General features: G+C 40.9%; 2 protein-coding genes across 2 annotated transcripts in view; one reads left to right on the forward strand and one right to left on the reverse strand.

Moving 5' to 3' along the window:
* SLK (STE20 like kinase) overlaps positions 1-13111 on the forward strand; it is a 51330-nt gene extending 38219 nt beyond the window's left edge. The window contains exons 13-18 of the mRNA XM_059820895.1: positions 2488-2617; positions 2863-2987; positions 3981-4169; positions 5329-5454; positions 7036-7149; positions 7765-13111. Coding sequence (XP_059676878.1) covers positions 2488-2617; positions 2863-2987; positions 3981-4169; positions 5329-5454; positions 7036-7149; positions 7765-7911 — 831 coding nt within the window. The 3' untranslated portion in view covers positions 7912-13111. The remainder of the gene's footprint in view (positions 1-2487; positions 2618-2862; positions 2988-3980; positions 4170-5328; positions 5455-7035; positions 7150-7764) is intronic.
* A 2418-nt stretch (positions 13112-15529) lies between these two features.
* The window catches only part of COL17A1 (collagen type XVII alpha 1 chain), a 38041-nt gene continuing 37022 nt past the window's right edge, over positions 15530-16548 (reverse strand). The window contains exons 54-56 of the mRNA XM_059821402.1: positions 16080-16142; positions 15775-15846; positions 15530-15579 (exon numbers count right to left, since the gene is read on the reverse strand). Coding sequence (XP_059677385.1) covers positions 15530-15579; positions 15775-15846; positions 16080-16142 — 185 coding nt within the window. The remainder of the gene's footprint in view (positions 15580-15774; positions 15847-16079; positions 16143-16548) is intronic.

The following is a 16548-nucleotide window of genomic DNA, read 5'->3' on the forward strand; positions in this document are numbered from 1 at the left end:
TAGAATGTGATTGAGTTGCAGCGCCCTCCCCATACCAAGGATATGAGTCTCTGAACTTTTTCAGAAAAGGATTAAAAACCTAAATTTTCATAGTGTTTGTAGTGACTTAGTTTGTTTTCATTGCTGGTCTCAATTTGTTGAAGTAAGAGAGGTGAAAGAGACAATTTTAAAGGTGAAATATCCTTACTTGGAATGATAAGTATTAGACAAGGTGCAGATGTTTAGTTTTAGAATATCTAGAACTTTTGTCAGTGACTGCTTTTGTGTGATTAGCCTTGACATTTTAAATGTGTATTACTAACATACAGCAGATCTCATTTCTTCTTTTTTTTAAGAGCAGAAATATATTTCATTATATTCTGACATAGGAAGTACATTGTGTCCCACAGGGCGTTGCTCAGGTTATGATTCAGTCTTTTCAGTTGTCTTCATGTACACTTTTCAACGCACAAATGCAGGATGTAAGTCTTAAAATGCAAAACAACAAAAGTTTTATTTCCCTAATTTTCCAGATGTGTGTTTTCTCCTCTTCTGCTCATATGTGCTGATCAATGTCACTGCTGTCTCCAAACTAGTTAGCACAAATTTATGTAATTATGCACTATTCATAGTAAAAAGATCAGAATTACAGTAGTTATTAACTCTGGGCAAGGCACTGAAGTTTCACACAAATGCAATATAATACTGTTCTCTGGTGTTTATTATTTGTTCAGCACATGTGAGAAACAATGTGTGACTTCTGTGCTGTGTGTGCAGTGAAACCATGTATTTTAAAGATATCTGAGTTTATTTTAAGATACCTATTGGGCAAAACCACGTGGTAATTTTAGAAAGGTGGACTGCCTTGCACTGTCTGCCTTTTAACTATCCAACATGTTCTTCAGTAAAGTCCGTGACCTTTATTATATGTGATACTTGAGTAGATGTGGGAAGTGGAAAGGCTGGAGTGTTTTCTGAGATTGCCTGGTTTATCTTACAGTGCTAGCAATTATAAAACTTCTTAAGATTTACCGTGTAGAGAGAGCAGCAATGATATTTAAGTGATTGAGTAAAGCTCAAGCATAATTGCTTTTTGACCATGGCTAGACTAGAACAGCTTTCCCCCTACTCCCTCCAAATCAAAAAATTCCTGGCAAATTAACCACCATGTTAATTATGTGTCTGCACCATCAGAATAATAAACTTGCAGTTTTCTTATCCTTTTCATCTGGAAAGGGAAACAACAGTATTTTTATCAGTCCATACATTTGATTAGGTATGTCTGACTTAATTTACAGATGTGGCCTTCCGGTTCTTTTTGTACCCTCAGGTCTGTCACTGTCGGAACTTTTCACCAACTTATTCCACCTCTGGTTATCTGTTACCTGTCTCAGTGTAACTCTGCTGTCCACTAGGAGAGATGAAAGCCTCATCTATTAATAACTTCCTGTGAAAATGAAACTCTCCTGGTCGTAATAGAAAGTACTTTTAATGAACATTTAATTCCATATGTTGCTGACAACTCTTTTAGCAAGTAGGATAGGTTCAGTAAAAAAGTAAAAATACGTAGCTCAGGAGACCCTTCCACTGATCATCTGTGGCCCAGTACTGTTTTCCTGCCTCATCCCATCTCGCTTCCAACAGACCATCTTTAATGTTGCTTTGTTATATATAACAGCAAATGCTTCAGCTGCCCACCTTGGCTTTGATAGGACACTGCCATCATCCTTTCTTTTGACCTTTATACCATGGTAGACACATCTACTTTAATTTCTTGTTCTTAAAGAGTGTGTGTGTGTGCATGCTTGCATGCTTGCAGATGCTTTTTTTCTTTTTGATAGTTGCAAAGAAGAAAGGCAACGGTATGGTCTTGGGGCATGGGGGGGAAGGATTCTTACTACTGCCTGCTTTTCATGATGTGATGCAACAGAGTGATACACCCTGGGTAATGGGAAGATGCAGGTGATACGGGGACTGCATCAGGCAGATGGCAAATCGTTATGCGAGGAGACACCTCAGCTCAGGTGTGACAAGCTTACAAGCCCTGCAGAATGCAGTTCCTGCAAAAGCCATTGGGTGTCTTCATAGCAGTCTTGCAGAACTCCCAACCTCAATATCTTTGTGTTCATGACAAGATAAGCCACTTGAGACTGAGACAGAAAGCTGAAACCCAACTGTGTAAATAAATAGGCTTTAACTAATCATCCAAAGCAAAATAACTGTACATCTTTTTATTTTCTTACATCCATGAATAATTAACCCTTGATATGATGAGATCAAATTTATGTTGAATACTTGTCTTTGCTAACTGTGGAGCTTGTTTTGAAGAGAGACTAGAGATGGAATGAATTGCAGATTGCTGACTAGTTTGTTGCCTTTGGTCTTATTTCTGAAGGTATTATTTAAACATTAAATATACTCTTACCTACTGTCTATGAAGAAAATACAAGAGATGCATAATTTGGTTAGAAGAATACAATTTAATTTACTTCTACTGGTTTGTACCAGGAGCAGGAATTTGTGCAGAAGCAGCAGCAAGAACTGGATGCATCTCTGAAGAAAATTATTCAGCAGCAGAAGACAGAACTAGCCACTATTGAACGAGATTGCCTCAACAACAAACAGCAGCTCATGAGAGGTATCCAGTATCAGACTCTCTTTGCAAAACCAGACATTTGTGTTGTATTTTAATAAAACAATAGTCTGTCTTATATTTATGAAATCAAAGACCTTCATGACTAATCTAGAACTGTAATAAAAATGTTTGCTGTGGAATAGCGCTGTTCTTAAAATGCACTTGTAGGCCACTATAAACATACACTAGGTGGTAGATTAGAGAGTATTGTATTGTACTTTCTGAACCAGCCTTCCTCTTTTTTCCAGCTCGAGAAGCTGCAATCTGGGAGCTGGAAGAGCGCCATCTACAAGAGAAACATCAGCTCTTCAAACAGCAACTCAAAGATCAGTACTTCATGCAGAGACACCAACTGCTTAAGAGGCATGAAAAAGTTAGTGTTGACTTTGACACTTTCTTTTGTGTATGACAATGTCGGGTTTTTTTATCAAGTAGTCTCATGATCTCTGCTGGTAGCTGTTTGCTTGCACAGGCAAGACCCACACAGGTATTTTGAAGTCGTGTATGTTCTGTTGAAATAAAAAATATCTTCTTTGTCTTACTTTAATAACTTAGTAGTATGTAGAAGTATAAGTGGTCATATTTTTCCCTTTTGATTCTTAAAAAAACCCAAACCAACCCAACCACAACATCAGCCTTTTTCTATTAAAAATACCAAATTCTGCTTATACACCAAAACCAGTTTTGGCTTATGTTTAAATAAATCTACTCATTAGTAAATCATCCTGGAATTAAATGAGCAGAATGAACTGGATTAGCTTTTGGGCAAGTAGCTGACAACTGTCTCTTTATAGCTAAATCCTACATAAGCCCAGAAGACAACACTTATTTTCCACAAAGCATTTTGTTTCTTATAGAATACACTAAACAGAATAGTTCAATTTTTGAAAATGTAAACCCAAAAGAGAGATATTATAGGATCATCTTGGTGATTGGAGCATGAGCAGCCTCCACTGAGGCTTGTTTCTATAGGGTTTGGTTTATTCTCGTAACGGCTGTTGCTTTCACCAGCTTTTCCAACAAACTGACCCTTCACAACTGAAGTAGTAGAAGTTCAGTTCCACAAAAGTTTCTCCCTTTGAATAACATAGACTTTTTAAAATGCAATTCAGGAGTTGAACAACCACATCTAAAATGTGTGTATTCATATTCATTAAAGCATTAGAGAATTTTATCTGGGTTGGGCATGATCCAGAGCTCTCTAGAGTAAGTGGAAGACCCCCTCCTCCCCATTGATATCACTAGGGCTAGGACTGGTTTCTATTGAAAGAAGCTGAATCAAACAGCATTCTTATTGATGAAATGGGATGCAAATATTCTAACGTGATAGTGACTCTGTAACATTTCCATATGGTTAACGTTTTAGGAAACAGAACAAATGCAGAGATATAATCAACGCCTTATCGAGGAGTTAAAGAACAAGCAAACTCAGGAAAGAGCGAGACTGCCTAAAATCCAGCGAAGTGAAGCAAAGACTCGAATGGCTATGTTTAAGAAAAGTTTAAGAATCAATTCATTAGCCTCTCCAGACCAAGATCGTGAAAAAATTAAGCAGGTAATTAATAAAAACAGTTTTAATAGTGTAAATGCTTAATGTGATGTAAATGTGAGGATGGGATAAAGTGCACTCTTGGCAAGTTCACAGATGGTACAAAACTGGTTTGATGCACTGGATGAGGTCAGAGGAAGTCATTCTTCCCTTCTGCACTGGTGAGACACATCTGGAGTGCTGGGTCCAGTCCTGGGCTCCCCAATACAACACAGACATGGATTTACTGGAGCGAGTCCCGCAAGGGGCCTTGAAGATGACTGAGGGACTGGTGGGTCTTGTTACAGGAGGAGAGGCTGAATACTTGGGATGCTTCAGCCTGGAGAAGAGAAGGCTCAGAAGGATCTTATCCATGTGTATAAGTACCCAATGGGAGGGAGTAAAGAAGGTGGAGCCAGACTCTTAGTGGTGCCCAGTGACAGGATGAGAGGCAGTGGGCACAATTCAAATACAGAAAATCCAACTTAAATGTGAGAAGACACTCTTCTAGTGTGAGGAAGGTCAGCCACTGGAACAGGTTGGCCAGAGAGGTTGTGGAGATACTCGGAAACCAACTGGACAGTCCTGCGCAACCTGCTCTAGCTGACCCTGCTTTGAGTAAGGGGGTTGATCTTTGCAGGTCCCTTCCAACCTCAACTGTTCTGTGATTCTGTGAAATATTTTTAAGTATATTTGATTTTTTGTGAGCTTTTGAACTAAAACTGTAGGTATTCACTCATTCTTCAAAAGACAATGTTGTGAAGAGGTTTAGAGTTTTCTTTTATACTGATGCACAAAGTCCCGAATCGTGGTTTCATATGGTGAGCTCTGGAAGGATGAAAAATCTGGAAAATACAGTCTCCTGTAGCTGTATAACACCAGCCTTCACTGACACTTGTAGCTACACTGCTGTGTCACTTGGCTTCAGAGTTTGATACTTTCCGGAGTCTGAAAGTGAAATGTGCTGTGTTTTAAGGAAAAATCAGAGTGCAGACAGAGAAATGGCATGATAGATAAAACTGTGCGGGCATTCCCTTTGTAAGAATTATAAAAAAGAAATAATAAATAAAATACAGTTATTGTTTAAATCTTTTAAAACCATTCTTTTCAGTTACGCTATTATGTGTTGTATGACTTATATGAACTATTGTATCTAGAGGCACAATATTTGTATTTTTAAATTTAGTTTGCTGTTCAAGAAGAAAAGAGACAGAAGAATGAGAGACTGGCTCAGCATCAGAAACATGAAAACCAAATGCGGGACCTTCAGTTGCAGTGTGAAGCAAACATCAGAGAACTGCATCAGTTACAGGTTAAAAATAGATTATATTAAATGAACATTCAGTGGGAAGGCTCAGGTTAATAACAGATGCAGGCAAAGCAGAAACATCTTTTCCTTCACTTTTACTGATTGGTGTAGGGTTTTTTCAACTTTGCTTTCAAAGGCCTGCAGCATACTGCTTAACCAGATTCATATGCTTACATCAATTAATGAGAAATCATTTTAAATGCAAGAAGAGCATGAACCAGAAGCAGTTGATCACTTCTAGAATATCTATCAAGTTCCCAGTGCTATTTTCTGTAGGCAACATTTCCTTTTAACCTGATTTTGCTGAAATGTCATTAATTAGAACAGAGGTAGGCAGCACCAGGCACTACCCACAAGACGTTTGCAGCAATACAGGGAATGAGGTGGTTTTTACAAAGTGCAGGCTGCCGTTTGTACTTGAGCTTCTGGAAAGTACTTAGAAGGAATTATCTTCTTGCAATAAGGAACTCTATTTTGTCTCTTTTGGTATGCATTTTGTAAGAGTTGCTGCTGTATACCAGAGGTCAGATCTCCTTTTCCGTTAAATCGGTTTTTCCCTGTTTCAGGGACACAAGGCAGTTTTAAAGCATTAAATGATCACCTGCTGACAACCTTGGCGTAGAGAAGTCTTCCAACGACCAATGAAGCTAGTTCTACTCTGTTCACTTCCTTACATCCTGCGAAAACAGTCCCTGACTATGCCACTAATACGCCTCAGTAAATGCCCAAGTACAGTGGGAGTCTTGTGAGAGTTTCAGCTCAAGTAAAATTGAGCAGATTAGGGCTACTCTGAGCTTCACCAAGGAAAAATTGGCCCCTAGTTGCACTCGGGTCTAGCCAAGTGCTTGTCATTTTTGTTCCTGTGTTTTTGTACTCTGCATCAGACCCAGTTGGGACTGGAACCCGAGAAACAAGAATATGGGGTTTAGAGACTGCCATTGACAACTGCTTTTCGAAATCTAAGAATTGATATAGCCAAATACTTAATGTTTTTTCTTACCATGCTTCAAAAGTCCTCTGAAAGTTAGGCAGATGCATGTGTACCTGACTGAGAGGAATGTGAAGCTGATGTGTGGTTTGATTATCCTTTTCCTTTTTATAGGGTGATTCTCAGGCTGCTTCTGCACGCACATTTCTCTCCTCTCTTAAGCCCCATTTGTTAGTCTCAGCTCCTTGGCATCAAGAGTTGAAATAGTTCCAAAAAACGGCCTCCTTTTTAAGAATTGATTTTAATAAATTATACAAACTGTCTTTAGAAAGCAAAGCAGAAATGCTGTATGACCTTGAAAAGCATTATTAGGCAGTGAAACACAGTTTTGAGTAACACTGTCAGCTGCTGCCTTAATGATACTCAACAGTATATTTGGATTTACAAGTATTTCTTATCTCAATTGGTTCTGATGGAAAGATCAGCTTTTGATAATGCAGCCTTGTAACATACTTTTATCTTGTAATTATTCACGTCACTATTTACACGAAATAAGCTAATTAAAAAGAATTGGGACAACATATGTCACTGTACAAATGTTGAGTTGCCTAATCTGAATTAGTTTTACATAAGGATTATCTTTATCTTGTTTTAAGAATGAAAAATGCCATCTACTGGTTGAGCACGAGACTCAGAAGCTAAAAGAGCTAGATGAAGAGCACAGCCAAGAACTGAAGGAATGGAGAGAGAAATTGAGACCAAGAAAAAAGGTAAATCGGGGCAGTTTATGAATCGGAAAATAATCAAGAGTTGTATCTGGCAAATACAAACTACGAAAAATATCGCAGAGGAGGAGAATCAAGCTACTATACAAAACTGCTATAGTTCACTGAATAATAAAAGATATTTTAAAAAATGTACAGAAGCTGAGCAAAGGGCATGTGCAGCAAAAAAGGCTTGCATGTTTTCAGCCTCTTACTGTGTTCCCTCTTGCAGCGCATGTGTGCATATTTGCATATAAAACTTCTTAGCTGGAGGTAAATCTGGTTTTAGGAATATATTTCAGAAGCCAGTAGGTTGCTACAAAAATTGAGTGCTAAATAACAGACAGAGGGTGGTAGAGGTTGTTTTTGGTTTTTATGTTTTGTTTTAAAATGGAAAGTGCTAGATTTTCACACAGTTCAGAGAGTATCCTACAGTCAGATGATGTTCTTAGCTTGCTGTGTCTTGGGTGTCATGCAATTTCATAACTGCTAGGTGATTTATTTTTTTTTGTGATGGTGTGTGAAGTTATGATGTTTTATCAGACGCTATCTATGTCACCAGTATAATAGGTTTCTTGTACTTTGTCTTGTAATCCTGTGACGATCTGATTTGGGTTTTAGACACTGGAAGAAGAATTTGCCAGAAAACTGCAGGAACAGGAAGTTTTCTTTAAAATGACTGGAGAATCTGAATGCCTTAACCCTTCAACACAAAGCCGGATTTCCAAATTCTATCCAATCCCCAGCCTTCACTCCACTGGGTCATAACTCTGGGAACTGCTGTAGGTTTTTTCATATTTGGAATTCTCCATCCTCATCGTCTAACCTGACTTAATCTGCAGTGTACATCAAAGGACCTAGTGCTTTTTGTTTTCAGTGGAGACAATCAGTGTCATGATCAGTTTCTTCTCAGAATGGAAGAAAAGAAAAAAGGTGTTGGTGTATAATGATAATGTTATGTCCTTCAGATGTTTCAAGAATAAGTGGGTTTTTTATCTCAGTCTCAAAGTATGTTATCTATGGTTTTGACTTTAAGCCTAAAATATTAATTATACTCTTTCTGATCACAAAAAAATGGTTTCTCATGTGAACATTTAAATGGTCCAATATTAGTTCTGCTACTGTGTTTTTAAGTGTCTGATTTCTCCATGAGAGAATTCCACAACTGAAACTGCCATGAGAGGTTTAAAATGTTATAATGTTGAGCAGTGTCTTCATAGCAAGGACTGAAACTAATTACTCAGAGCATGCCAATAATCAGAAAAATGAACCCTTACGTTTAAACATGATTGGTAAAAGCAAAAACCTTTGCAACTTCTTTAAAAAGAAACCTCTGGCATAAATTAAACTGAGCTGATCTCCATTGCATATTTTGTCTAATAGTTCCATAATGAAATGGGGTGCTAGTTTAATTAATACAGTGCCTGAAACACTTAGATATGCTAATCCTGGCAACAGGATAGTGTTTTGTCAGTTAAGAAAACAAAACTCCTTAGCATTGTTGTTACTGTACAAAACAGAAGATTTCTTGCTGCTACTGCCATTTTTGTTGTAAATCCTCACCCTAAAATATTTTGCACTAAAATATGTAAAGGTGAAAAAAATGCTAACTTTAAAATGCACAGTTTATTATTTTCCTTAGCTATTACAGGTGGTTAGTTCTACAAATTGAAAAATGTAGAATGTATTTTTCAGGAAGCGGTGTGCAAAGTGCACGTGGTTTCTCTAACTGTACCTGGAATGGGTAGAGCCATTTTTCTGTTCTTACCAAAGCCTGTTCATTTAAACTCCATGAGAAAAGTGGAGGTGGGTGGTCATATTTATAAATAACCACGGCTAAAGTCTGATTGGATTAGAAGTGTTAGAGCTGATTTTTTTTATTTTAGTCATTTTATTTTATAGAAAGATTTAAGTTAAATATATAGACAAACTACTTTATGAAGCTGGGTTTTTTGCTTTTGTGTTGCCACATACTAACATAGGCAGTTTTTGTTTTTCAAGTTCATAGATGTACAATAAGTTATTTACCTGACTCATCTGCAGTGGAAAAAATCTGAAATGTTTCTCATATAGCTGGTAGGGAAATACAACTGTATTAGGTCACTTTTACTGCACTCTTTTTGGTGGTTAGAGTTTGAGTCATATCAAGACAGTCTTATAAGCTGTACTTCGGTATGCTGGAGTTCAATTTGTAAAATAGTATTTGCTTTCTGTCATTTGAGGCCTGACTTTCTAGTCTCTTTGGGTATCAACTGTAAATGTTTTGTTTTGCTAGCTTGCATTAAATGCGTGACTGGTGAACATTACATGACGTTCATTTCATGGGAGCAGTATTGATGCATGGGAATGAACTCATAAATTAACTTAGGACTTTAATCAGATGTGGTTGAAATCTTGGATGCTGAAATCCGGAGACATCGAACCGCTACCTTGTCAATGAAGACACTTAAAATTTACAGCACAGTAAAAAAAATTGGAAAATGCATGTTTTAATTTAAATTTTGTAACTTTTTGATAGCATAATTACTTTAATAGCTAGCCTTAATTTCTGGCATTTTATTATATAAATGTGTATTGTGTGCTGTTGTGAATTCACATACCATATCTCTAGAATGTTATCTGTTGCTAAATGCAAAGTTCTTTAAATTGTTTATTTAGTAGGGTGAAAAATGTCTTTGAAGGCCTTTTTGTTTTTAAGCTCCACCATCATAAATTGACTGTTACTAAAATAACATTAAATAATCTTCACCTCTGTATTTAACAGAATTTGTTTGCAATTTCATATGAAGTAGGCTCAGTGCTTTACTCGGGGAGTGGACAGGGCAGGCAGATTTCCCCTTCTGGATTATCTCTACCTTCATCCACATTAAATCCTTGGAGGGAAATGCTAATCTTCTCCTTACAATTTTGGCAGTTTCAGTGATAACGTGCTGATGTACACTGGCATACTGTTTACCTCTGTCTAAATCTTTTAAATCTTTTATTTGAAGATCCTTTTTGCACAAGCCCCTGCAATCTGATCTCATTGTACATTGTAGAAACAAGTAACTGGGTTCTGTGATGGAGGGAGGTAGCGACTGAAGCCTTAGTGGGTGTTTGGTCAGGTCTCCAGGTGTGGAGCACTGTGAAGCACTTGCAGCCTTGTGAACTGTGCTGAGAATTAATACCAAGTGTGAAAATATGTTCTTCTGGGGGATAACAGGAACTAGCACGGGTACTTACAGATTTAGACTGATAAAATTGGTTTTAAGTGTTGCAGAACATGAAAGAGGTGTACAATGTTGTAGCAATGTCAGAAAATTCAGTTCAAATTAATTTAGTCTCACATAGGCCTGGAAGGGATCTCCTGAGATACAACATCCAATCTCTCTACTTTCACATGTCACATCCCTTTAATAAAAGTTAAAAGCTCCATCTACAAGGTAGTTAGGTGTATTTTCCTTAGCCAAAATAATGTACTTTCTTACCGAGTGTTTGACAGATCTTATTTTCCCCACATGCCCTTTAAAAGGCAACCACAAATCAGTATTTGCTCATCTTTATATTTTACTACATCATAAATACTTTCCACAGGAAAATGAACAAAGGCAATAAAATGCATGAATTGCAGTGCAATATATTGGTTGTCCTCCTGTATTTACAACTGATTCTCACAAAAAACCCCTGCCTGCAGGCCCATGGCCTCCGGCATATTCAGTCCTCACAGCTCGTTCTTCCTGACCTCTGAAAGCAGATTTCAGCACCTGTTAAGTCAGCTTTCGTGGGATAGGGCCTTGTAAGTACAGGAGCCGGTTGCTCTGCTCGCATCCTAACAGCTACTAGAGCTCAGCTGTCTGCAGGATCTCGTAGTCCTCTGCTAATGCAACACTGCCAGTAGCCCAGGGAGATCTTTGGCTAACCCAGCCTCGGGTGGTCTTGCTGCCCCTGTTATAATGAGATTCTGCATCTTGAATAAATTATGTGTCTCACCTGAACAGGGCTGTCTGAGGAGGGTTTACCAGCTGTGGAGGAAACGGGCTGTGTCTCAGCCCTGGGCCTCCCGCTGTCCCCGGGGAACTTTGCTGTTTACTTGGTTGAGGGGAAAATACTCCAGCATAGTTTTTCCTCTCTGATTCCCATTAAAAAAAATTGTTTCTTTTTCCAAGCACTCTGCTGAATACATGAGAAGCATGTAGGCATGAAAAGATATGATACTGAGGTTATTATGACTGATTAGCTAGATCCTGATTTGTTGAAGGTTTTTCTTTAGAAGGTGTTAACTGAATTGACACCTGAATTCAAATTCAGAGGTGGTGGTACCGTCCTGTCCTAACTTGTGGCATTCACTCAAATGGATTTTTCACATCACTTTTAAAATCCTGATATTCATTCTGAGCTGCATCCTTTTTTTCAGACAATGTTTTAAGCTAAAATCCTTTTAAAATTACATTCATGGGTGTTCAATATCTAATCAATCACATTGTTTAAAAAAATTATTCTTCTGTCCTGGAGGGCTTTCTCTATTATAACTACATGCTACTGAATTTTTTTTCTTAATAAATAGGAAACTTAGCACCTTAACTAAGACAGAGACAAGCAAAGCAGTCATGTAATTACTTTCATCACACCACAATGTCTTTTATGACAGCAATATCACATAGGAAGTTTAAGTTGATTCTCCACCTGAAACAGTATCTGTCTTGGAAGACATGGTACATGAAAGCTTTAAATAAATTCAGGAACATATATCCACCTTTAGGTAGCCTGATTTTCAGAGCTGCTGTGTGGCTGCAGCTCCTAGGACCTCAGAAATGCTCATCTCTGCTGAAAACTAGGGAACAGACTTAAATGTGCAAATAAGCTCAGTGCTAGTTGCTTCCACTGAACTGCTTTTTGGTTCATCTGCCTTGGGGAAGCGGGGCAAGTTCTCGAGGACAGCGACTATATGGTCATTAGAGGAAAGGGCAGGGAGGAGGATTGGGGATGGTCACTATGTAGATAACTTTCTGCTTTATGTTGGCATTTACAATCTGGTCATTTTACTTCAAAACCTACTTCCGGATCTTAGAAACTTCCTTCCATTGATGTGTCCACGCACATTTCCCATTCCCTGGCTTGTACTGTCAGCTTCACAGCAGATACAAAATGAAGTCAGAGAGAATTAACCTTCCTCATTCACAGGCAAGCCAAGGCCAGGATGCCCTGACATGTTTCTCAGTCTTACAAAAGATGAGAACAGATAAAAGGAAGGAGAAGGCAAACCAAACTTTCTAGTCTTTCTCTATATTGCTTGCAGAGCTTTTAGTCGTTCTCCATCCCCTTTCTCTCGCCTCAATCCTCATACAACGTTTCTGAAGCTGCTTCTGACATTAGGGCAGTCAGTGGTGCCAGAGAAAGAAGACAACCTCTTAAGTAAGAACATGCTCAAACCCAGCTCATGAATAAATAAGGAAGGCTTGTGTGCTTCTACTGTACTGAAAGGAGAAGGGCGTCGCTGAGCCCAAAGATTGTCTAATTTTCCAAGATCTCTTCCACAATTACCAAGCTAGGTGGTAAAACCTATTACTCGTTGTCAATCCTAAAATGGTGGAAAGAACAGAAACTAGAAAAGGACATTGAAATCCGTAAAGTTGAACTGTCATACCCCTGTTTTCTGTAAGAAAGCCAAGCAGGGTGGTCTTCTGTGATAAAACATAAAAATCTGAGGCATCTCCGACCTCGCTTTGTCCCAGCAGTTTGTTGAGTGTTTTGTGTTAACTGCAAACCAAGTTATTTTTGCCTCACAGAAAGCAACCAAAAATCATGAGATAGATGGATGAATAATTGGCTAAGGGTCTCTGTATGTACAGCTCATGGAAGTGAACTTGCAGTAGCAGCCATACAACAGGGTTTTTTTGTGTCTTGTTTTTAAAAGTAATTTGATTTCATGGCTTTCTGTAGAATATTGTAATAATTCTGCTGTAAATACAATAAAATCACAGTTTGCTGAGATGGCCTCTGTTTTGTTCATGGAAAACTCGCATGAAATACAAGTAATCCGTGAGAGAATGGGACAATTTAGAATTTCTAAAATAATTGCGTGTATAAAGTACTTAACATTGTGCAATGTGTGGCTCCCTGACTGGAATAGCCCGGGGGAGGAGTGCAGATTTAGCACAAAACTAAAAGGATGCTGTTTTCAGTGACTGCCCTGCCCTGTCAGTGGGAATTCAACTTGGGGTTGTGGGAGCTCCAGTTTCTGTCCCCCAGTCCATGGGTCCCCCTTCACGACAGTCACCCTCCCCACTCGGGTACAGGCAAAGGAACGAGGTGTCGCTGTTGGGCAGCGGAGAACCCTGAGCAATGGGCCAAGTGCTGTGGGCTGGATTACGAAGCAAATGAGAGGTTGTAGGGCTGCGGTGCCTCAGACCGCTCTCGGCTGCCTAACCCTGCCCCGGGACATAACCTGCAAGCACATTACGATGGTTCCGAGTAGTTCAGGGATGGCTTCAGACATGGAAACACAGCTGCTGTGCTTAAACGTGACAACAAATGCATTTTGTCTCATCTCGGCAGAGACGGGTGGGGGAGTATGAATCACCCAGAAGGATGCAGGCTTTATTGGCAGATGCTGCAAAGTGCGGTGCTCTGAAAGCTGACCTGGTTCACACAGGCCTTTGCTCTAAGCAATAATGCGGGAAGAACACCAAAACTTGACATCGCTAACACTGGGAATAAAAATAAATGATGGGTGTTTAAACCTGACCTGAAAACAAGCAATTCAAGCAAGTTTTTTTTTTTGCTGTAAAAATGAGCCACTGAACTGCTTTGGCCAATACGTGGAACTATAGTAGCACTTCAGAGTGTGTGTGTGTGTGGCCCCAGGAACACCATAAAGCTGATGTCATGTCACAGGCGGTGAGCAGGCACTGTGCGAGGGGCTGGCAGCTGCCCTGGCTGCACGCCTCCACTGAAAATGCCGGCCTCTGCCAGGCGATACCTTACAGCTCAGCCATTCCACCCGCACTAGGCTTCCCCTCGCCCCCCAACACTCAAATATTTAAACTCTGAGTACTGCCTCACTGCAAGGAAGAAGATGGTGGCTATGGCACCCTGGGACAATGAGCAGAGTCTCCTGCTGATGTGACTGGAAATCACCAACACCTGAGAAGCAGCTCAGTGTCTGCTCAGGTCACGTACCAGTGACGGGAAACAAACCAGCCACCGTCAGCCACCAAAACCACAAGGTGCGTCTGCCCATGGTCACAGTGACGCTGGGACAGACTGCCCCATGTCACACTGATCAGGTAGGCTTGGGGTGAAAAACACTCTTTAATTAGGCTGTTTACATAAAAAAATTATTTTTCCCCAGTGTTCAAAAAACAGAAAAAAATACAAAAATATTTTTAAAAGATCAACAAATTATGGTTAAAAGTGCTTCAGTTCGTTCCCTGTGCATGTCACGTTTTCTGTGCTGCTATAAACAGGCATCGCAAAGCACGTGCCAACCCAGGGTCCCTGCAGAGCGCTTGCATGTGCTGTACCCCATTGCCGCCTGAGCCCCTCCAGTAACAGCTTGTCCAAGGAGCTGGGCTCAGGAGTGGGGTTAATGGACATGGAGCACTAGAGCATCGCAAAACTGCAGAGCTGGGAGGGCATCGCCTTCCAAAGCAAGTCACGGGCTGGGCTGCTAGTGGGTGCTGACCCCAGGGGTCTGAAAGCTCTACAGTGGGGACTACGGGGCAGACACCGGCACTGCCACACAGCTGGGTGGGGAAGGCAGAGTCCAGCTATTTCTCCCTGTATCACCTGCTACGCTGCAGCAGCATGTCTCATGCGGGTCACTGTTTGGGGTACCCTTCCCAGAGACCCCCGAGCCACAGCCCCACTCAGTACCACCAACACTTGTGTCCCAGGTCCTCCTGCATAGGGCTGGCACAGCAGAGCTTGCGGAGAGGAAATCCCAGTGCGGTGAGCAAGCTTAGTCCCAGGGTGTCTTACAAGGCCTTTTGTCCTGTGGGCTGAATCTGATCTCTGAAAAATCATGCATTTGGTGGGGCAGGGATTGCTTTCTCTTTTTCTTTTTGCTGGCTAGTTGTTAAAAAACCCCAGGTTTTTACATAGCTGGGAGTAATACAAGAAGCCTGGACTGGGTGAGACAGGAAGCCCTTGTCAGCCTGAAGACACATAAACCTGGGAACTCAGGGGCGCTAAGCCAAACATCAGCAATAGGAGCAAATACCCACATTAGGGCCATGCTGGACATGTAAAAGAGCCATTCAAATCTCAGCAGTGACACTGAACTATCAAGTCTAAGTGGTTAACCGATCAGCAAGGACATTTTAGCATTAAGGTAGTGAAGATTCGGGCTAATTCTCTACAGGCTGCTGGGAATGCTGCCCAGTGCAGAACTGAGCTGGGTCTTTCCTTAAACCCCAAGACCTCTTCTTTTTCTTCTGCCAACATACACTTGTTCACCTGGAGACAAGAAAGTCAAAAGGAGAGTTATTGGAAAAGTTCATGCGGGGGAAAAAAAAGACAAAAGAACCAAAACAAAAAAAAATGGTGCTGTGTGGGTTTTCCAGCCATTCCCAGAGATGGGCTGGTGCCTGGGGAATCCTCCACTCCCTGACAGGCAAGCCCTGCTCTCCTGGGGATGGCAGATGTTCATACCTTTCTCTCCTTTCTCTCCTTTTGGTCCCCTGTGCCCATGGCGTCCTGGTGGGCCCATTGGTCCAGGGTCACCTGAAGGAATAAGAAGACCAAGTTTGCCCTTGAGCTTGACTGGCCCATGAACAGGGATGGGCCAGGGTAAGGAAGACCAAGTTAGGATAATGCTTGGGCTGAGATCCTGAGAGTGCCACCTCCACTGTGGGGAGGCTGTGACCTTGAGCAGCCCAGTGCCCGCTATATCTGTGGACACAGTGCTGCTTCCTGGGTGTTACAGGACTTGAGAGGGAAAGGATGGCAAGTCTTACCTTTGGGTCCAGGATAACCCCTCTCCCCCTTTTCACCGGGTGGCCCCTGGATGGTACCATATGCTGGAAAGGGAAATGAAGGAGCGGATGAGCGAGTGGGACAAGCCACTTGCAAAGGGTTCTGTGTTGACTTAGAGAAGCAGTGAGTCACACTGGAAGGATGTTTCTCTAGGTTAGATGGGATTAGACTGACTGAGAGCAGGTTTTTAAAAAATGGTTTTGGTCCCAGCAAAGTCCCAGGGGTGGGCTGTGATCTCATTTCACCAATGCTGCTCTGCTACCCTCTCTGGGTGTCCTGGCTCTCACCAGGGCTGGAGCTGGCCCACGCTCAGGGAGGGGAATTTGAGAACAGAGCAAGCAGCTCTGTCATGTTGCTCTACCTGTGCCACTTCAGCCACGTTAAAATGGGCCACAGGGGTTGCAAGCACAGCGGCCTTCAGAGTTTGGGATGAGTTTCCTACAAATACTG

The sequence above is a fragment of the Gavia stellata genome, chromosome 9, assembly GCF_030936135.1.
Source record: "Gavia stellata isolate bGavSte3 chromosome 9, bGavSte3.hap2, whole genome shotgun sequence".
NCBI lineage: Eukaryota > Metazoa > Chordata > Aves > Gaviiformes > Gaviidae > Gavia > Gavia stellata.